The sequence below is a fragment of the Dipodomys merriami genome, unplaced genomic scaffold (assembly GCF_024711535.1).
Source record: "Dipodomys merriami isolate MVZ:Mamm:240054 unplaced genomic scaffold, mDipMer1.0.p SCAF_4, whole genome shotgun sequence".
In the NCBI taxonomy this organism is placed as follows: domain Eukaryota; kingdom Metazoa; phylum Chordata; class Mammalia; order Rodentia; family Heteromyidae; genus Dipodomys; species Dipodomys merriami.
In genome coordinates, this window is record NW_027205603.1 from 92,866,714 (window position 1) to 92,889,610 (window position 22,897).

Sequence of the window (22,897 nt, forward strand, 5' to 3'; positions counted from 1 at the left end):
TTTTTGTTTTTTGTTTTTTGTTTTTGTCGGTCATGGGGCTTGAACTCTGGGCCTGGGCGCTGTCCCTCAGCTCTTCAGCTCAAGGTGAGCACTCTACCACTTGAGCTACAGTGCCACTTCCGGTTTTCTAGTGGTTTTTATTGGAGATAGGAGTCTCACGGTCTTTCCTGCCCGGGCTGGCTTTGAACCGCGATTCTCAGATCTCAGCCTCCTGAGTAGCTAGGATTACAGGCGTGAGCCACTGGCGCCCAGCTTTTGATGTGTTTAAACCATGCAGTTTGTGGAGTTTCATTACAGCAGCTTGTGCTGACTAATACACCTCACAAGGCCTTCGGGTGAGTGCATAAATCCATGCCTCACCACTTGCCATAAGTAATCTGTGAAATCTCATCCCTAGCCAGCCCTTCATACTGCTACAGCGAACACAAACTCATTTCCCTAGACCCAGACTCCTCAAGAAAGCAGCAGACTGAAGGGACACTTTATCACAGCTAATTAGATTCTTTGGATCACAGCAGTTACACTTAAAAAAAAAAATCTACTTTCCACTCATTTAGGATGACCTCTTGGCTAATGAATATAAAACAGTAAAGAATGAGAATTAAGAAACCATTTAGCTAAAATGTAGTGTTATTACTTTCAGACACACAGAGCAGTCAGGACAAGTCCCAGGAAGCTCACACTGAGGACGGAGCAGCAGGCCTGGGCAGCAGGCTGCAGTGCTGACCGGGGGCCGAGGGGGGATAAACTGGGAGGCTCACCATCACTGAGATCCTGGAGGAGGTTCTCCTGGCAGGAGAAGTCCAATCGGGCTTTGATGCTAATGGCGAAGGTAGCCACCTTGCCAGGTTGCAGAGGGAACTGGGACAGCGTTTCTTCCAGCTTCCAGCTCAAGAAGTCTCCGCACAACTTTTCTACAATAAAAACGGCAGTGGTGAGGGGGACATTCTTGAGGTCAGAGACCTACCCCTCCCACCCCCGCCAGGGACTTCTGATGCATTCAAAGCAAGGCCAAAGGAAAAGGACTGAAAACACGAGAGGAGGAAATGCTAAGAAGATTCTAGAATCTTCTTAGCACTTGCCCATGTACAGAGGAGGCACAAAGCAGAGGAAGAGTATCAAGAGTTGGAGGCCTAAACTGAGGAATCTGCTTCTAGTAGGCAGCTCTTTCTTGCCCACAACCTAAACACTTTCTTTGCTCATATAAATGAGAGCTAAACTAGATTTCTAAAGTGTGTTCTCTACTGTACCACTCTAAAGAGAGACAGTGTCAAGTTTAGTGGGGGGGGGGGGGGGGGGAGGGACGGGCTTATATTTGCATTTTCTTCAGAAACACAACCTACAATCAGAAGTGTACAACTATGTGCAGCTCTATGGAGAGGGTAAGGGGGAGATGGGGGAGACGGTGTGAAGCAGCGAGGGGGCTGGAGGGGACAGAATGGGCGTGAGAGGAGCACTGGGAGAGAAGGGTGGGGAAGGGAGGTGTGGGGAAGGGGGGGAGGAGAGGAGGATGTGGAAGGGGGGCTTGTGGGGTGGAAGAGGGAGGAGGTACTGGGGGGAGGGGTCCTGGAAGAGGAAAGGGGCGTGGGAGGGGCAGTGGGAGAGGCAGAATGGAAGGGGGGCATGAGAGAGGTGTGGAAGGAGGGGCTGAGAGAGAGGTGCTCTCTGCTCCACACACAGTCCACCTGGCTTGAAAGTCTGGTGTTGCGGGGCCGCCTGGGAGGCCGCGCTTCCTCACACACCTGTGCACGCCCCACTTCACTCATCTATAACCTGGGGTGCCATGCAGAATCATGTTAATAAAAGCAAGTGTTTGCCTGGCCCACAGTAAGCACTCGGGTGGTGGTGGCTACTCCTCTTTCCTGACTGGATAATCCTCACAGCCCTTCCCATAGCTGTGGGGGGGGGGATGCTTCCAGGCTGCGGCACTCTGCGCTTGGCATTCGGTAAGTGTACATTAGTGCTAGCAGCCGTCGGCTTCCTCCCCGTTCCATGACTAACAGGACCTGGCACCCGGTAGGCACTCCACAGTGTACGATGTGAAACCCATCCATGCATGCCAAGACATCATTTTAGATTTATAATTAGAACAGATGGGGAAAGGCTATGTGGAAAAAAGCAGATCTCCAAACAACATAGAATGTGATTCTAACTGCACCGAGACAGGCATAGCTGCCTTCCTAATACTGGTTGTCTTTGAGTCATGGGTTCATAAGGTAGTTCAAATTACTCTGTATTCTCTGAATTTTCCACAATGAGCATATAGTATACTTTTACAAACAAAACTGTACTAACATTCAGGGGGAGGTTTGTTGGTTCAAGGCCAGCCCAGTCCAAAAAACATTAGCAAAACCCAATCTCAACCAAAACACTGGGTGTGGAGCACAACCTAATCACAACTCGGGAAGCATGAGTACAAGGACTGCACTTCAGCACTGGCTCCAGCAAACAGCACAATCTGAAAACACTAAAACAAAAAGGCTGCCAGAGGGCTGGGAAGGTGGCCCAGTGGTAGAGCGCTTGCCTTGCATGCATGAGGCCCTGGGTTCGATTCCTCAGCACCACATAAGCAGAAAAAAAAGCCAGAAGCGGCCCTGTGACTCAAGTGGTAGAGCGCCAACCTTGAGCTGAAGAGCTGAGGGACAGTGCCCAGGCCCAGAGTTCAGCCCCACGACTGGACCCAAAAAAAAAAAAAAAGGCTGCTGGTGTGGTTAAAATGGCACAGCACCTGCCTAACAAGAGCTGGAGCCTAAATTCAAAATTCAGTTCTAGGAAAAAAAGAACCTAACAGATCATTTTGGAATAATCTCAGCCCCTCCCCCCATATACATTTACACTGGCCCCTAATTTACTCCTACCAACCTGGCCTATATCGGTATCACTGTCTCTGTCCCCAGACTCCACTCTGTTGCCAGATGAATAAACTTTTCTAAAGTGATGGGTCTGTGTCATTGCTATTGCCACACAAATAACAGGTGATCAAATGGCTTAAAAGAATTTGATCAGTGTCGGACATGGTGGCTCATGTCTGTAATCCTAGCTACTCAGGAGGCAGAGATCTGAGGATCGTGTTTCAAAGCCAGCCAGGGCAGGAAAGACCACTCAGAAAACAGGAAGTGGTGTTGTGGCTCAAGTGCTAACCTTGAGCTGAAGAGCTGAGTGGCAGCACCCAGGCCCAGGGTTCAAGCCCCATGACCAACAAAAAAGAATTTGATTAGAGGAAGGAAAAGCTAATCCACACTGATCAGTTAAGCTCTACCTCTCCTTCCCAAACTCTGTGCTCACAGACACCGCAGGACCACTGGGAGAAAGGAGATAGGAGTCAGTCCAAGAAATGCAAGATAATAAGTACTATCATCTAATGCCACATGAGAGCTACGTTGTTCCTGTGTTGTAAAAGAGGCAACTAAAGCTCAGAGTGAAGCAATTTGCTCAAAGCTATCAAAAGTGAGAGGTAGGACTGGCCAGGGTGGCTTGTTCCCCCACTCACCTCCATGTACCCTCCACCCAACTCCCCTATTTTCAGCCTTGTCTCTGGTGTGTAGACTATTTCCCAGGAAATCCTCACAAAGGTGATATGACACAGTACCTCCAAAAGAGGAAGTGTGTGTGGAGAGGGGGGAGAGGAATGTAATACCCAAGCACATGAGCCCTGGGGCCAGGCAGGCTAGAGCTTGAGTCCCAGCACAGCACGTACTAGCTCCGTGATGGGACAGTTCCATGTCCTCCGTCATCCCAACAGGCTGTTTGTAAGGGAATGAGACACTATAACATACAACACAGCAAGCTGCCCAGTGTGGTCTATACACAGGCTTCTATGGACTCCCTCCCTGTGGTGAGTGACACCTGCTTCACACAACCCATCCACTCAGGGAGCTCCCACCCTTCCCCCACCACCCAGTCATAGGGCTTGACCTCAGAGCCTAGGCTCCGTTCCTGAGCTCTTTTGCTCAAGGCCAGTGCTCTACCATTTTGGGCTACAGCGCCACTTCCAGTTTTCTGATGGTTAACTGCCACGCCAACTCCAGTGGAGTCTGCTTAGCATGGGAAACCATCTATCAGACCTAAGATAGGGGCTTCAGAGACCTATCTCTGAGTTTTGGGACTTCACCGAAGTCTACCTCAGAGAATGGGGCTTTACAGAAACCTATCTCCAAGTTTTGGGACTTCACCGAAGTCTACCTCGGAGAATAGGGCTTCTAAGAGGCCTACTCCTGGAAAAAGGCTGGCAAGCCCCTGGGAAAGATGTGTTTCTGCCTTTCTTTTCCTCACTGTATAAGAGTGCCTATTAATCTTTTACTGTTTCTGCTGTTCATTGTACTTACTCATTGTCAACGTTCCCTTATTCAAAGCTCTTTCTTAAGAGTGTTGACGACTCCAATATCTGATGAGTGTCTTAAAAATATGACTAACTCACCAGAGTTACGTGCTACCCTGAAACCCCTCTTATGGAGGCTAGTAGACAAGCCATACGCAAATATAAAAGTATTGGGGGTTTCACGATGTCACTTCAGCAGAAGGAATTGTTTGTAAGAGATTTACAAAAAGCTGTAGGCGCGGCTAGAACAGAAAGAATGTATGGCAATTGCTGAGATAACTACTTAGGAGAAAGAACTTCCTATTACTCTTTCATTTACTAAGAGACTTGCTAAATCTAAGTCTCCTTGGTGTTTACTATTAAAGAAGGAACAGAAAAGATCTTATGGGACAGTTAAGGCCTCTATAGAAATAAGGTAATGGTTAGTTTATGACAAACATCAAAACCCATTATATTTCTTAGAGATAAGCCGGAAACAAGTGCCTATCAGGCGACCAGCTGGTGACCACCCAAGAATGAAGCCCTGCAGCAAGGTTGTGTAACCTTTTGCCCTTTCAGGCGACCAGCTGGTGACCGCCCAAGAATGAAGCCCTGCAGCAAGATTATGTAACCTTTTGCCCTTTCTTATGGAGACTTTTGCTATAAAAGTTTGTTATCCTCTGCATTAAATCGCACTCAGCATCCACTCCTAATGTGTGTCAGTTGTCTGTTTGCCATCTCCCCATCCTATTCCAGGTTCCTCCCCTAGGTATCCTCCGTCGTCCCGACAGAACCCGGTCCACGGCAGTTAACTGGAAATAAGAATCTCATGGACTTTCCTTCCCAGGCTGGCTTTGAACCAAGAACCTCATAACTCAGCCTCTTGAGTAGCTAGGATTACAGACATGAGCCACCAGGACCCAGCTCAGGGAGCTTTCATTTGCACAGACTGGAGATATTCTCACGCCAGGTACTATCTTAGGCCCTAGGGGCAAAGAGAAAAATATGGGTATGACTCCCTGCTAGCAAGAGGGTAAAGACTTAAGTGGGGGAGAGGATTGCTGGTCCGACTATAGGAACAATGGGGCCATGCACAGGAGAAGTCCCCATAAGTAGACCAGATAAGACAGAAGCTTTCTCTCAATTCAAAAAGTACCTTAAGAATTTGTACCACAACTGCACACAGAACAGTTTCTGTGTTGAATCAATTAACTGTCCAGAACTAAAATAGGATTTGCTGTCCTGCAGGGTCTGGGGCTCGAGGCGACAATTAATCATCTTAGCTGATCAGAGACATATGACTAGTAGGGCAAGGAAACTAAAACCATGATCACAGCACTATGCTTGCCGTCTGGACTTAAGGACACAATGATGGGGACAGGGGTCTGTGAGAGAGAAGAGAACACGGAGATTTCAGCGGGGCTGTGAGACCAAGGCCAACCCCAATCCCAGAGGAAGACGGGAGGAAGCAGTGGCCCAGGGCCAGGTACTGTGCTTCCTACAACTTCCCCAGCCCCTGCCCACTTCCCCTGCTAGCCTGAGGGGACAGCCATAAACCAGGGCTGTGCTGAGCAGAGCTGTGGACCGTGTTACTGCATCTGCACAGCTACCCTGGATAGGCCTACTACTGTCCCTGCTCTGGCTAGGTGCTCAGGGCCACACAGAAGGGATTCTGCCAGGACCCAGCAATCTGCCACACATTGCTCTTTGTAGGCTCACTTGTTGAATATATAAAGAAACCTGTGGGACATAAACAGCACACCTGTGAATAGTGCTGCCTTTCTGTTGTAACAAGTGTGCTTTTCTCCACATTTTAACTTTTTGCATAAGCATGACGCATGAAGACTCCAAACAACTAAGAATTAATTTAATACCCTAAATCCCCCCTGCAGGCTGGGCGCCCTCACTTCTGCCCTTCCTGTCTTGCTCAGATCTTTCTCATTCAGGCTCCCACCAAGCTGAACATCCGACACTGGAGGCGCCAGTTACAAGCCATGTCACCTTGGCTCACAGATTTCTCTGGCTTGACCCCAGAGCTGGCTGTGCTATACAAGGCACTGAAACCACATACATACACACAGAGAGGCACCAGCCTGAATGGCTCTTAGTCCTCCGGGAGTTCTGGCATCCTGGCAGAGAATCACCTGCAAGTCCATTTTCTGTGGGCAGTCACATGGAGAAGAAACAACACAGGTGAGCGGCCCAGGCTCAGCACAAGCCCATGAACATGTCTGACTCCCATATGGAGCCGTGAGCTCCCTGGGACAATGCTCAGATATTATCCATGCACTTGCTCAGTCGCTGCATATAATTGTAACATAAACGTCTGATTGTTAAAGAACACAAAGCCGAGTGAGGTGAGCACTGTTGGGAGAAATGCCGCTGGCTTTGTGCAGCAGGAATGGTGAAAACAATCCTAGTGGAAGGGGTTGGAAAAGCCTTCAAGAGGTGCCCTGGTCCTGGCTGGGGGGAAAGGGCCGGGCTGGAAAAGGCTGGCTGGCCACATGAAAGAGGCCTGGATCCAACTCACCTGGGGTCCCCAGTGCCCAGCACAACAGCAAGGGCCTGCTGAGAAGCCCGTCCAAGACGAGCTGCTGAGCCAGACAAGAAGCTCAGGTGGCAGGAGAGGGCCTGGGCCCTGCTCTCTCTACTTTGGTACTGCCCACCTGACACCTCCTCACAGCCCAGCTTCCCCATCGTGAGCACCCCAGGGAGACACGCGTCACTGCGTGGCACCACTCCCTAAAGCACAGTACCCGACACAGTGGATGCAAAAGAGACAGGAAGACAACAGGGTGGCAACAAGCCAAAGGATGGACTTCTGGAATGCTGGGAGGAAGGTGCAGCTCAGGGCTGGGAGACACACGTAAGCATGCTCGACATCCTAAATTTACTCCTCAGTACCGCAACCGCACTGCAAATGCTGAGAAAGGTTTGCCTGTTTAAGGAAGGTGACAAAGTAACAGTTTAAAAGATAACAATAGTAGCAGCACCAATAACAGGGGCTTACAGGAAGAACTATTGTGTACTGAACCCTTGGTAATGCCAGGGAGTGCAGTAAGTACTTCACGTGTACTATCGCAACCCCAAAGGTGTCAGAAAGCAATCTCTACCAAGAAGAAAAAGATGGTCACAGAAGCAAGCCACTAAGAGGCAAAGCCAGGATTCAACCCAGGCTAGTCTGACTGTGGACAGCAATGCTGACACTGAGGGCTCCCAGTCGTGCTGGGGGACTTCTTGCTGGTTCCCTTCTCCACCGCAGTGCTGGCCACAGCAACCTGTTCTCAGCCACATCTCTGCTCTAGCCATGCCAGGGCATCAGGTGGGAGTTGGTGTGGAAACTTCAGGAAGAGCCAGATAGACGAAGTCCTTCCCTTCACTCCCACAGCACGCTCACTTTGATGACACTAAGTAGAAACCACTTTCATACAATACTTATTTTCAAAACTCTGCCTTATGTTAAAAATAATAATTACATGAAAATAGCACAGCAACTCAGAGACAGACCAGACAGAAAGTCGGACACTCAGCAGGGAAAATGACGTCCATGCAGCCCTGCGGCCAGCTCATTACTGAGCCCTGGTGCTACAGGACCCCATGTGGACAGAAAGAAGGGCCTCCCAGGCTGTTTCTAGCTTCCTCTGCCTCCTCCCTGGGTACCAAGCAGGGCTCTGGCTAACTGCTGTGTGGTCTCTAGTTGGTTTTTTTGGTTTTGTTTTGTTTGTTTTGTTTTGGTCATGGGTCTTGAACTCTGGGCCTGGGCGCTGTCCCTGAGCCCTTAAGCTCAAGGCTAGTGCTCTACCAATTGAGCCACAGCGCCACTTCTAGGTCTCTAGTTCTGATGGGCAATGCATGCTCACTCATCCAGAGGATGGTGCATCTTTCCAAAAAAGGTATGAGAACAAGGAGAAAGGCTGAGCTTGTGTCTGCAACACTTTGGGAAGAACAGGAACCCGTCTTCCTCGGGTGGGTCGTGTACTGGCTCGGTTCAAGTCGATCTGAACAATCCCACTGCTCTGGTTCCCAGGCCTGGCAGCCCAGGGAAGCAAACCCATCAGCTCCTCCCCACACACCAGGTACCAGTGCAGCACAGGCACTCCTGCGATGTCTGTTCTGGAAACACTGCAGAAGAGGACAGCTGGACTCTGCCAGCATCAGAAAACATCAGGCTACCAGCTATCTCACTTAAGACAAAGAGAGACAGAGAGCAGACAAGGGAGAGAGACAGAGCAGAGACAGGGGAGAAAGAAAGAGAGGAGATAGACAAAGGGGGGGGGGACACACAGAAAAGAGAAGAGGAGAGGAGGGAAGGGGAGATCTGGCTAAATTTTTGCCGCAGCTAGCCTCAAGCCTCAAGCCTTCATATCTCCACTTCCTGAGTAGCTAGAATTATAGGTATGAAACGCTGTGCCTGGACATGGAATTCTTAAAGCAAATGTGAGTGAAGTGAGGTTCTTGGCCTGTGCCCGGAGCTTCCTGTGCTCTGCCCGGACAGCTTACCCTCAGGGCAGCCATGCAGAGGGCACCAGAGCTGCACTCACTGAGTGTCACCAGCACTGTCCCTAGCCCTTCGGCCCTGAGGCTGCAGCAGCAAAACACACAGGCCACCGCCCTGGCCCAAAAGCCCTGTTGTGAAGAAAGTGAGCGAGGATGAGGTGAAGAGCCACCTTTCCAGCAAGTCGGAGCATGGAAAGGAAAAGGCTAACTGTGCCACGAGAAAGGAGAGCGGAGCACGCAGACGGCAGGATGTCACGCCACGTGGCGAAGGGGAGCTCAATGTGCCGGCCTTCAAACAAACATAAAACCAGAATGGAAGCAGCTGCCACTGCACCCAGAACGGCTTGCAGTCCCCGGAGGGGTGTCCTTATCTCCTCACGAGGGCAGGTCATCTGTCAGGGCTGACACCTTCTTGGGACATGGGAGGAATCATTGCCTTTACATATTTTGGAAGCAGATGGTTTGTTTTCATTCATCCCATGTGTAAATGTACTCTAGCTTGGGACAATAATTTAAGATGGCTTTAAGTTTTCATTTGTAACCATGTTGTTTAGGAAATGGTGGTGCCATGCTATATATTATACGACTGTCTTCCTCTCCCATGAAGACACCGAGGAAGACACCAGAGCTCAAAATTAAGAGACCGGAGTTCTCATGAACCTGCCATGTGGCCTAAGGCAGACCGGCTCCCCATCCCAGGGCCCAGTACAGAGGGCAGTCCAGCAAGCAAGAAATGAGGTCTGGGCAAGGCCAGGTAAGAAACTCAATGCGAGGCTGAGTGGAGAAGGTGGGTGTCGGCATGACCACCAAAGAGTCGTCCCCCCTGGGTTCCGTCCAGCTGCTGTGCAGGCTCCAAGTTTCTGCATCATTAACAGCCCTCACCAGGGCTGAGCAGGTAAATGGAAAAGAGAGGGAGCCTCTGGGGGAGAGGCAGGGAGGGCGGATACAAAGGGACCCGAGAAAACTGTCTCCAGAACGGAGATGTTCTGTTCTGTATCACCAAAGGGCATGGGTTGGCCAGGGTATCTATATTTGTCAAAACTCACCAAACGACACACTAAAGACTTGTACATTTCACTGCACACATATTTTACCAAAAATTCACACTGTGATTGATTTAAAAAAAATACTTGCTGAAGCATTTAGGAGTAAAATTACTAAAATCCGTGGCTTAAACATTAAAAATAAGATAGATTAAGAGGGGCACTGGTGGCTCAGGCCTGTCATCCTAGCTACTCCAGAGGCTGAGATCTGGGGATCGTCCCTCAAAACCAGCCTGGGAAGGAAAGTCCGTGAGACCATGATCTCCCACTGACCATCAAAAAGCTGGAAATGGAGCTGTGGCTCAAGTAGTAGACTGCTAGTCTTGAGTAAAAAAGCTCAAGGACAGCACCCAGGCCCTCTTAGTTCAAGCCCTAGCACACGTGTACACACACATACATACACACACACAAAGATGGATTAACGAATGGATGGGCAGCCTGCATGTGACACACACATACATACACACACACACAAAGATGGATTAACGAATGGATGGGCAGCCTGCATGTGCATATATAGCAAAACGCTAATTGTAGAGCATGTGGGTGGGATAGAAGCCAAACTCCAAGACCAGGCAGTGGCTGGGGAATGCAGAAACCACTGTGGCGGGGAGGACGGCCTGAGAGGACACAGAGGGGGAGGGGGAGAAGAAAGGGGCACACAGCATACATGGGAATTCCAGAATAGCTTGCCACTCTTACTAAGTACATCCTCCCTAGCAATAAGCTAGATGGCATATCTCATTAACCGCTTTCTATCAACAGCCCCTCTGTCCTGAGCGCCTTACTATGTGCCAATACCCAGAAATGGAAGAAAAAACCAATTGGCTACATCTGAGACTCTCAGGTACTGAACCAGTAACCGGCCATCACAGCACATGGTGATGAGGAGCTGTTGTGGCGCTTTGGGGCACTCTGAAATGGCAAAACACCCCGTGACCCAGTCCTGGGAGAGCTTCCCTGGTTAGAGAAGCTTGGCTAGAATCAAAGCTGAGGAGACAACGGGGTAGGAACAGAAATCAGGAAGCTAAGCTCCAGGAGGAAGAGATGACTGGTCCTACAGTGTAGAAGGGAAATGGAAATGAGCTCCCAAGGACACACGTGAGCACAGAGTAAGGGGAGACAGCTGAGATGCCGCTGAGGGGGTGCGCAGGGCCTCGGGCACCCTGACAACAGGGACAGGTGGAGAATTTCCAGAGGAGAGGGTGTGCCCCAGAAAGAGCAAGCATGGACGTGTCACCAACAGTGTTACCATCTGGATTTAGTTGAGAGAAGGAAAAAATATTTTCCTGTTACCAAACTGTAAAGGCAAGGTACATCATAAGAGATGTGAATGGCTTTCACCATATAAATCAGCACTTTCCATCATTCAATATTGGCTTATTTGTCCCAAAGCCAACCCAAACCACCAATTAATTGGAATTCAGAGTGCTAAAGGAAGGTATTTTGTGTTAGAGAGACAGTTTGTACATACTGCACCTGTATTTGGTCCACTAATGGGAAAAGGAGAGGAGGATGAAATGCAGTATCACCAAACCTATCAAAGACTACCAGAGTTAGTCACTCAGTGTATACCTACTGCTAATAAACAGCACACGCAGTCCCAGCACTACCTACCCTTGGTGGGGAGAATTTTTGAGGTAACTTCCAGTTTCTCCAATGGCTCCATCCCAATATTTTCCAAGGTAATGACAAGTTGCTGGGTCTCTCCATTATAAAGCTGGACCGACACATTAGTAGATATTTCATCACCAGAAGATGGTTGGAGTGAGTGTGCAGATCTGAAATAGTGATAACAGTGATAAATGTGAGCAAGAGGAGTGCGAAGAACCTGACAGCATGCTAGGACCGTCCACACCATATAAGAGAATGGCCACACCAGTGAACCTCAGAAATACGTGGGCAAACCCCAACTTCAAATGTGAGACTCAGTGCCCAGCATCAGCGACAGAAAGCCAATGGCCAACAGCCACCTGCCAGGGCCTGGTTCACACAGATATAGTTGCGGGCTAAAAATCTGATACTCTTGCTCAGCCTCAGTTTCTTGGGCATTTGTGAAACATGAAAACATTGCGTCACCAGGTTGAAGAGAGCAAAAATAAAATGGTGGATTAACAAATGACACTGAGGAGGTAACAATGCTTGATAGGAAATGCACTCATTACCTTATTCACGTAACTATAACCCCTCTGTACAGTATCTTTACAATAAAAATATATATACAAAAAAAATGACCCTAAGGGTACTGCTCTCATGCTCAGAATTGCCTTGGGAAAAAAAATCCATGGATTTAATAGGAAAACTTCAATTATCCATTCCTACTAATTCCATGAGAATTAGGGCCAAAGAAAAAATTAAAAGTACATAAAACAGGGGCTGAGAAGGTGGCTCAGTGGTAGCATGCTTGCCCTGCATGCATGAGGCCCTGGGTTTGATTCCTCAGCACCACATAAGCAGAAAAAGCCGGAAGTGGTGCTGTGGCTCAAGTGATAGAGCACTAGCCTTGAGCTGAAGAGCTGAGGGACAGCGCCCAGGCCCAGAGTTCAGGCCCCTAGACCGACAAAAAAAAAAAGTATATGCAACATATTCCATATTCCATCCCTAAGGTGCAAACCATGAGCACTGCCCATCAACCCCGAAAGTGACAGGGCAGTGGGTTCCATCCTCATGCGGCCCTCCCTGCAGGACTAAGCCAGGTAGCCAGCAGCATAGCCTGTGCAGCCCAACCCCAGGGCTCTCCACCCCCCCCACCGCCCCCAAGCCTCCTGCACTAATGCCCTGCATCTTCAAGCTTTGCTGGAGCGCACTGGATCCACATACTAACTACCCCAGCAGCAAACAGACTTCCTACCAGGAGGCACTGTACCCCAGGAAAGGACTCTTGGACTCAGTCAAGACAAAAGCCAGCTGGCAAAGATGACAGGCATGAAAGGTAGGCAAAGTTAAAATGTATTTACAGCTGTGAGGAAGCCTGGCCACAAAGGAAAGGCTAGGTGAACTGGAAGGAGCCACAGCGAAAAAGGAACCCCAAGATTTGCCTAAGACCTTACAATCTCCCTCTTTACTTCCGAAGGACTTACACTGACAGCCACAGTTAGCTGGAAATATGAGCTAATGTTGCACTTAATAAAACTGTAGATAGATCAGGAGATCAACAGGAACCTCAGCGACACCACTGTGCCCAGGGTCCAACAGCCTCCAAGGGACCTATGCTTTCTAGCTCTGCCCTGGGCACTGCGCACAGCTCGAAGTTGAGCGCCAGGCAATCTCCCACGACACTGGAGAGTTCACATCTAGATGTTTGGACCACAGGACAGTGAGGAATGCTCCATATACTAACAGCTTCACACCTCTGGTTTCCAAACAAAGTCATGCTTAAAACAAGAGAGACCTGACCAAGCCACTCCACACTCCTGGAGCCTGGTTCTAGGCCTGGATAGGAGAGCTCTGACGGTCAGCCCAGATTCTCAGAAACTAAGAGTGTGATGGATCCGGATGAATTCCTCTGCGTCAGGAACTGAACTATCTGTCAAGGTGACAAGGCCCTCTGAGGAAAGAAGGGAAGAGATGGAGGAGAGAAGAGATGGAAAGAGGGAGGGAAGGAAGGAAGAAAAGAAGGACAGAGCAGAGCAGAGGAGACGCAGCCACAGGACCTGGCCCTGGCCCAGCAGCTGTGAGCAGAGAAGCTTGGCTGAAACTGGAGCTGGCACTGTGCTGTTCACTCAAGCACAAAGCACACCTCAGGTATAGACAAATGTGAGGGAGTTTAATGAGTCACTCTCATATTACAGACAACACTCCTTTAAAGAATAGTCACTTTCTTAGTGCATAAAAGCACCTTAGAAAAATAATCTCCCTTTTAAGCCCAAGTTGTTCCCATGGGGTGCTCTTCCCAGCCCTTGGCTCTGTCAGAGAACTAACAGGCCTCAGTTCCACCGCAGGCTCCACCCCCTGCCCTGTGCTCAGGATTCCCTGCAAGCATCAACGCCAGGGAGTGCATGTGCCCTCACCACAGCCCACCACAGCACAGTAAGAAGCCTCCGCTTCGGATAATATCTATGGATATTATCTCTAGAATCTATCCTAGAAACGGGAGAAACAGAGGGGCATGGTGAGGGCTAGGATCTTGTTCTTCGCTTGGTACAGCTGGAAAGGTAAGCTTTGAGGCAGCTGTACTGACAGGGCAGGTGGCATGGCCTTTCCCAACAAGCTGCTTCCTCCTGGTGAAGCCCTTCCACCAAGCACGCTTGTCCCCAGCCTCCCGTCCCGCAGCAGGCTCAGCACTGTCACATCTCCAACCAGCTCTCTCTTGTGGCTCACCTTGAGTTTTTGTTCAGGTGGCTGGTGCTCTGCAAAAGGCCCAGGAGTTTCAGACTTACCCCTGCAGCCCCGAGCCTGTGTCTTCCCTAACCTGGCATCTGCCAGGTGCCTCATTACCATGAAGAACAATAGGTAGGCCGGCAGGCAAGGCCTGAGCAGACATCTGCAGACTTAACTGTTGAAGCTGCTACAATGGAGGCAGCCCATATCCCCAGGAACACAGTTACAGAGACAAGAATGCCCTCCCCCCCCCCCCAGGCTACCTTAGACACAACTACAATGTTCATCCTGAAACGACTTAGCTATACAACCTAACTGAGGTGCAATTACAAACCATAAAGTTTACTTTACTTTAGATATACAATCTGTTTTTAGCAAATTTACAAAGGAGTACAGCCATCACTGAGAAACAATTGTAAAGTGTTTCCATCTGCCCAGAGAGATGCCTGGCCCTTGTAGTCAAATCCCTGTTCCTCCCCAGAAATTGTTGGTCTGCTTTCTTCTCCACAGATCTGCCTTTGCAGACATTTCAAACAACAGGAATCAGATACCACAGGGCCTTTTGCATCTCGTGTGAGGGCCACCTACACTGCAACATACATCAGCAGTTCTCTCATTTTTCTCTCATTGTTTTTTGCCACTGTACAAAGGAGCCACCTTTTGTGTATTCATTCATTACCTGATAGCCATGTAGGCCTTTTCCACTCTTGACTACAAAGTCATGCCTGAGTTTCTATGTCAATATATAATTGCACTGGAAGGATATCTTGCAGTAGAATTGCTAGGTCATACTGCAAGTTTACACACACACACACACACACACACACACACACACACACACACTCCTCTCTCCCCTCCCCCATCAGTCATGGGCCTGAACTCTGGGTCTGGGCGCTGGCCCTCAGCTCTTCAGCTCAAAGCTGGTGCTCTACCACTGGAGCCACAGTGTCACTTCTGGCTTTTTTTGCTTAAGTGGTGCTGAGGAATCGAACCCAGGGCCTCATGCATGCAAGGCAAACACTCTACCTCGGAGCCACCTTCCCAGCCTGCATTTCATTTTTTGAGACTGCCAAGTGTCTGCCTGGGGGTTCCGTTTTACATTCTCATGGTAGTGTATGAGGGCCCGAGCTCCTGCACTCCCTTGTCAGCCTGGCAGTCGCCTGTTTTCTAATCACAGCCCACCCCAGTGGGTGCGTGCTGGAATCTTGTGAGATGCCGGCCCACCAGATTAATGATGCCGAACACCCGGCCACGCTGTTTAGTAACTACTTGTGCATATCTGGTGGTGAAATAGCTATTCAAATTTCTTGCCAATTTTTTAATTAGGTTGTTTGTCTTCTTACTAGTAAGTTGCAGAGTTCTTTATGTGAACATAAGCTCTTTATCGGCTATATGATTTGCGATAGTCTCTGGCAGCCCGTGAGTTGTCTTTTCATTTTCTTAATGGTGTCTTTGGAAGCATCGATGGTTTTTAATTTTGATGGAGTCCAGTTTATGAAGGTTTTATTTTATGGATCCTGCTTCTGGTGTTATCTGAATCCAAGGTCACGTACACTCTCTCCTGCTTTCTTTTTAAAAGTTTTGTACTTTTGGTCTTACAATCACGTCTATGGTCCCCTATGCATTTCCAAACTGCAGAAAGCTTTCTCCTGCCTCTGTTCCTTCTGTCAGACAGCTGTTGCCACCCCTCTAGCCCATCACTGCTGAAGAAACTCCCAAAATCCCTGTGCTGTGCAGAGCACAGGGGACCTGTCAGAGTCCCTACAGAGTCGTTACACTGCTTGTCAGTCTCACCACCTGAAGGACCTGCCACAAGGACAGACCAGGACTGTGGAGCTCACTGTCACAGCCAAGCCACAGCAAGGCCCGACAAGCGCAAGGGTCCATGAAGCACACACACTTCAAGAACATTTCTGAACACAAACCCAAGATACACTACCAAAAGGGCCAAAAGGAGAGCCACTATTTTTCTAAAGTGCAAGAACTGAGAAAATCTCAAATTCCAACCACAAGGAAATAAATACGAATACATTATTAAGGTATCTTTATGGTATCCATTTTTAATAATTCAAATTGATTTTTTTAAGAATTTATAGCTGGGCACTGGTGGCTCAGACCTGTTAACCCTAGCTATTCAGGAGGCTGAGATCTGAGGATCATGGTTGGAAGCCAGCCCAGGCAGGAAAATCCATGAGACTACTCAAAAAAAGCTGAAAGTGGCGCTGTGGCTCAAGTGGTAGAGTGCTAGCCTTGAGCACACAGCTCAGGGACAGCGTCCAGGCCCTAAGTACAAGCCCCAGGACTGGCAAAAAAGAATGTAAAAAAGTAGAAATAAAAGCTTGTTATGTGGTTACACAAAAAGTAATCAGTGAACCTATATGTATGATACAGCATGAACTCATATACCTAAAAATATCAAAAACTCCAAAAGTATTTTCTAAAACAAAAAAAAACAAAAATCAAAAACCACAAAACTCTGCCAGAAATACCACAAAGCACAAATAGCACTGGGGCTGCCTAACATTCACTGTCCTTTCTTCCTCATGCTTTCCTATAATACTCAGCAGCCAAAAAAAAGAACAAAGCCATTTTTTAACCAAGTTTTTCTTAAATGCCCTAAAACCTTGTTTTTCTAAAGAATTATGATTCCAACAGCTAACTTCACAAACGTTCTGATAACAAGAGACTTCAACTTTGTTCCAATTCGTTTTCAACAGCACATATCTTAAAGAAATGCTTCAACCCATTATTTACCATAGCTAAGATATGGAACCAACCCAGATGCCCCACAGTAGATGAATGGATCAAGAAAATGTGGTATATATACACAATGGAATTCTACGCCTCCATCAGAAAGAATGACATTGCCCCATTTGTTAGGAAATGGAAAAACTTGGAAAAAATCATATTAAGTGAAGTAAGCCAGGCCCAAAGAAACACAGGTCCCATGGTTTCCCTTATTTGCAATATCTAGTATATGTATGAGTCAAGCGGAACAGGTCAGATAATGTGATGTTAGGAAAATGAACCCTTAGATATGTATTTTAATGTTTTTTTCTTTCATGCATGTGTTTCTAACACATTTATAAGATTATTTCTTTGTTGCTTTGTATGACCCTCCCCCACAGTATAACCCCTGCTTTCACTATATTTGATGTCAGTATAACTTGTGGAGGAGATGGGGAAAAACAAGTCATTTAAGGATACAGGTGGACCTGTTGCAACAATGAGAAGTACAAGTTGTCATGTCGAAAACGAGCTTTACAACGTTGGTGCAGGGGGGGGGGGGGGGGAGGCTGGGAAGGGATGTGAAGGGTAAACAAAGGAGGAGGCTGCAATGCTTGATAAGAAATGTACGCATTATCCTGCCCATGTAATTGTAACCCCTCTGTACAGTATGTTCACGAAAAAATTAATTAATTAATTTAAAAAAAAAAGAAATGCTTCAATCATATTCTGGTGAGGAGAACATCAGACTAATCTATTTGCGTTATTTTTTTAAACATATAAGTGAAAAGTACCAGAGGCAATCCTGGCCAACCAATAGTCTCCCCCACTCCCTGCCCCCTTCCTTCCCCCCCACCCCCCCACTGGAGCTTCTCAGGAACCTACCTGGGCAGAGACGTGCTGATCTGTAGTCTTGGCAAAGCCGGGATGACCTCCACAGAGGAGCCACTGGTTCTGACCCCTGGAAGATTATCCAGCAGACAGTCACTGAAGACACCGAAGACTGTGGTATGGTACCCTGCAACAGAAGGCAACAGTCTTCATACAACAGACGAGGCGAGACGTACACAGGAATCCTCTCCCTAAGGCCTGGCCCATCACCTACTGGCTTCCATCATGTGGCACCCCAGACCACAGACATCTCAGTATCCTCATGCCAAATGGAGTGGTAACATCCCCTGGGCCCTGGCCACGAGGATGACCAGGTCCGGATGAAGGTATGTGCGGAAGGCCCTGCCAACTTCAGTCCTCACAGCTTGCTATCACCACCTCGACCCTTACTGACTTGCTTTCCAGATGTTATACATCTCTAAAAAGGGTAGTTAATAGTCCTTTCTGGGACATACTGTGACTTAATGAGTATCTGAAAAATGGTTCAAAACCTTCTGTTGAAAGAGTTAAGTTCAAGGGCCAAACACTGCTAATAGAGCTGCTATGTGATGTGGCAAATCTGTTGTATGTGGACAAAGGACTATAATTTAAGATCAGCACATTTCCCAGGCCAAAAAAAAAGTCTATTGTTTAGATAAACACTTGAAATTATTTAAGTAAAGCTTTAAAATGGCTTTTGAGATTTCAAGAGATAATTATTATCAACAATATTTGTTGTGTAACAAAATTAAACAATACCCAGTGGCTAATACCTAGGGTGACAAGTTTTCTACACCCATATGGAACTTGTTCTCCTAAAGGGGGAACGAAGCCAGCCATCTCTCAGGGCAGAGCAGGCCCTGTTGCTGCCTGGCCGGTGGGGCCACTCTGGGCCCCACCCTCATGCCATGCAGCTGTCTATAGCTTCTTTTACTGAATACATTTCTCCCCCACAGAAGCCCCCAGGATGAATACCCCTGAATTTCTGAAAAACCTAATATAGTGTGTAGTTTATTTGCAAGCAACCATTATTTCACAATTCTAAACATTCCCATTCTCTAAAAAGTGCCACAAGTGTGTTGAATCTGGTGGCAAGTGCTAGGTGCCCCCTGTGAAGAGGCCAGCTCACTCAGCAGATCTGCCTGCTTCTTGGGTAAGGCGCAGACCTTCCTGGTGAGCATGGAGGGCTATCCAGGTCTGCTCCCACTGGCTGATGACACAGTGGCCTGTCCCGCCCCCTGGGCCCACCCTTCAGGCAGGCACCGCTCCTTCACCCCTCTGCCTCTCCCTCACCCATCCCTATCTGGCAGCCTGGGAGCTGCGGCACAGTGACCATGTGGCCAGCTTTACCTCTGTCCAAATTGGCCCAGAGGACAGACTGCATCCTTCGAGGTGAGTCCTAAGCCCCCCACACTCTCAGAACTTCCTGTCTTCCAGACCCATTGCGACCTTCTCCACCGGGGACCTCCTGCCCTGAGCATCCCAGTTCCCAAAATGTGCCATGGTCTCTCGTGCCATTGTTCCTGGACAAGTTATTCTCTCTGCATGCGACCCATGTTCACTGCCTCCCTCCTTATTGCCCACCGGCATTCATCAGAAGAGTTCCTGGTGGGTCTCTGCTGACCACCTCTTCTGCATTCTTCCCTTTCCCTCATTCCCATGCCCAGTGTGCTGGATACTAGAGTGCTTGCTGCAACACATCTACGCTACAATTACGCCAGCCTCACTCACCCAACAGGAATAGCCTCCTTAGCCAGCCCATACATACTGAAGACGATACAGGCCAGACTGTGGCAAGGATAAGTGCTCAGCACTGGGGACGTTGCTAACATGAAAGGCAAGGCTACAAGGCACAGGCTAGTAAGGCCCCATCCCCCGCAGCATGAGTAGGAAGACTTATGAAGCACCATGGGGAAAAGTGGAGGGACCCAGTCCACGTGCACAAGCTGAAGAAGGCAACCACACTGAGAACTTGAGGTGGCACAAGTGCCTGGGGGTGGGCCCTCAGACAGGACCACAAAGACTGGCTGGCAGGAGCGATGTGAGACCCCAGGGCGAGCCAGGTGCTGAGGAGGGCCGTGGTCTCAGGATTCCCATGTAGAAAAACACGCCCCCTCCAGCATGGAGGGGGCCTTTTGTGAGGCCTGGATGGGGGAAGATCAGTCCCAACACTGCGACCAACCCTGCAAGTCAGAAATGGCTGTGCAAGACAGAATTGGCTGTGCAGGTAGAAAAAAGTGGCTCCAAGAAGACTTGGGGCAACAGGCTCAGGCGGACACGTTGAGATGAGGACCTCCAGAGGAGGAGACATTTTGGGAAGTGTAAGCCGGTAGGACATGACCTATGTCACATGCCCACAGGACAGGAGAGGCTGAGGAACAGCTGATTGGGCGGGTTCTTGAAAGGAGTCATCAGCATGGGGGGCATGAAGGAATGATGTCCAGGGAAGGCTAAGACCATCTGAGACCATTTGTTGAGAAAGAAGAAGAAAGAAAAGAAAAGAGAAGGGAAGAAGTAGGGGGAAAAGGAAAGGTACAAGATAGGGAAGGGAAGAAAGGAGCCAAGAGCCTGCAGAGCCCCTGCAGGAAGGCCAGGCTACAAGAGAAAGGACTGCAGAAGAGAGGCCAAGCAAGCCAGAAAGGCGCCGATGTCAGGAGGAAAAAAACAACAAGAAACAGAAGAGCAGCCAGGCGCTGGTGGCTCACATGCATAATCCTAGCTAAGGATCTAAGGATCCCATTTCAAAACCAGCCCAGGCAGGAAAGTCTGTAAAACTATTATCTCCAATTAGCCACCAAAAAGCCAGAAGAGCTATGACTCAACACCTCAGGGACTGGTGTTAGTGACTGAGGACCAGCACTGCTAGTAAGTGACCCAGGCCCCAGGATCTTGGGTGAAGTTTAAGAGGCAGATTCAGGACACAGAAACTTTAGAATCACTACAGAGGCAGAGGTGGGGTGTGTGGGTTGCGCACACCATCCTGGGGAGGTCTGGCAAAGCATGAGGTACCCATGGCATCAGGCAGGGTCTGACTGCTGTGCTGCCTAAGAACATCCTGAAGAACAGTGCCGACAGGAAGGGGGACAGTGTGGTCTTAGAGCACAGGGCAGGCCCCTCCCACTGCAGGAGCCAGGCAGATGCCAGTGCTTCATACATCACATCCCCAAACCTTGCATCTTCTCGCTAGATAGGTGACCAGCTGTAGGCCTCAGGATGGCAATACAAATATTCCTTACCATTCACCGTAATGGTTCCAGTCGTCTGAGGAACCCCGACGAGGGTCACAGGGTATAGACCAGATTCTGCCGGGAGAGAAAGAGCTGCAGGGAGAGACTCAAACTCCACTCCACTGGTGAGAAGGCCCTAGAGAAAGCAAAGGGGTGTCAGGAGCAGCAGCCCAGGCCCGTCCCAACGGCCACTTCCACATGAACCTTGGGGCATCGCGAACAGCATGCCTGGAAGTGCTGGCATAAGATGGGTAATAACTTCGCAAAATCTCACAGAAAACTTTAGAGGTGGCAAGGTATGATTGACACAAAACAATGTGGAAACCCTAGCAAGCTCTCAAGTGACAGAAAAAAAATCCTCCGTGGCATTACCCCTGGGCGTACATTTTTATTTGCTTTGTTCTGCCAAAATGGGAATGTGAACCCAAAGAAAAAAATATATTTTCATCATGAACAAAAGAGAAAAAAAACACAAAATGAGGAGATACACCTGTTACTACCCCGCCAGTGCGTCTGTGAGTTATCAACTCATTTCTGTATGCCTAGGCTCTAAGCCTGCCGCTGGACAGGGCCTCCAGGAAGCAGTGACAGGCAACCGTCAAGGACATCAGCCCTTGGACTTCTCAACGTTGTGGCAGAGGTCCAGCCAGTGCAACGTGGCAAGGAAAAGAAAGAAAAGGCATAACGTACATAGATAGTCAGTCACAAAAAGCACAGCTTTCAGGCATGGGGGTGTAGCTCTGTGTGAGCACTTGCCTAGCATACGCAGGTCTTGAGTTCCATCTCCAGTACTGAAGGAAAAAAAAGCTATGAGCATAGAAAGTCCTGCAAACATTGAAACTTGCACAAGTTCACTTAGCAAAATGACAAAGTTAAGGGGGTTAAAAAAAAAAAAGCAAAGATACTTCTATAATGTAGCAATGAACAATTTTTAGAAAGTAAAATGTTTTCCTAAAATAAAACACCATTAGCAAGTAATCAAAACTATCACTATCTTGGAACAGCGGGTGATGCATGGGATTTTACAAGAGCTAGAGAAGCGGTGGCTAAGACAGATTGCAGAAGGCCCCTCTGGGAGGAGTGCTTGCTGTGGTGTGGCGGCCACAGCATCGCAGGATCGACCTGTGGAGTGTACTAAAGCAGAAACATGAGTGTCCATTTGTGTGCACCAGTGTGTGTGTGCACCCATGTAGAGGCCCATGTGAACAGAAATGTAAGTGCATCTGAGTATATGCATATTCTTCTCTTCTCTGTCCTCAGTGAACACCCAGAAGCAAAGGCACTGGGCAACAGGGAGGCTGTAGGCCAATTCTTCTCTTCTCTGTCCTCAGTGAACACCCAGAAGCAAAGGCACTGGGCAACAGGGAGGCTGTAGGCCAGACTTTGAACAAAGCTGTAAACAACCCATGTGCGGATGGATGTAGAAGGCAAGGTTGGAAGCTGAAAGCCCCATCAGACAGCCAATGCCCCCAGCAAATGTACTGGCACTTATTTCTTTTTAAATAGCTAAAGTAATATGGCCAACTGTTACCATTTATTAAACAGGGATGGTGGATTTAAGAGTGCTTGACTCCCTGAGACATCTCATACATATTTCACAATTCAATTTTTAAATTTTTTGCTATGATTTGTAGAATAGCAAGTGGAGCTTTTATCTTATTCTTCATTCCTCCTATGATTCTTTAATACTTTGGAGAGACTTCTGCACTAAACTACTGCTGTCCCCTGTCCAGCCCAGGAGGAGAAGTTGTGGGAGAATCATGAAAGCCACACTCTAAGCCACACCTGTCCTCAGCCACCAGCAGAACAACATTGAGGTGAGCCTGGGGCCACAGAGCACCATCAATCCAGTCTCAGCAGGGTGTCAGTGGCTCATGCTTATAATCCTACTCAGGAAGCTGGGCTATGAGGATCAC

The 22,897-nt window shown here is 48.6% G+C and overlaps 1 protein-coding gene across 1 annotated transcript in view; it reads right to left on the reverse strand.

Moving 5' to 3' along the window:
• Trappc9 (trafficking protein particle complex subunit 9) overlaps positions 1-22,897 on the reverse strand; it is a 451,464-nt gene that overhangs the window by 321,920 nt on the left and 106,647 nt on the right. The window contains exons 13-16 of the mRNA XM_069991461.1: positions 20,991-21,117; positions 17,770-17,902; positions 11,455-11,618; positions 762-914 (exon numbers count right to left, since the gene is read on the reverse strand). Of these exons, the coding sequence (XP_069847562.1) occupies positions 762-914; positions 11,455-11,618; positions 17,770-17,902; positions 20,991-21,117 (577 nt within the window). The remainder of the gene's footprint in view (positions 1-761; positions 915-11,454; positions 11,619-17,769; positions 17,903-20,990; positions 21,118-22,897) is intronic.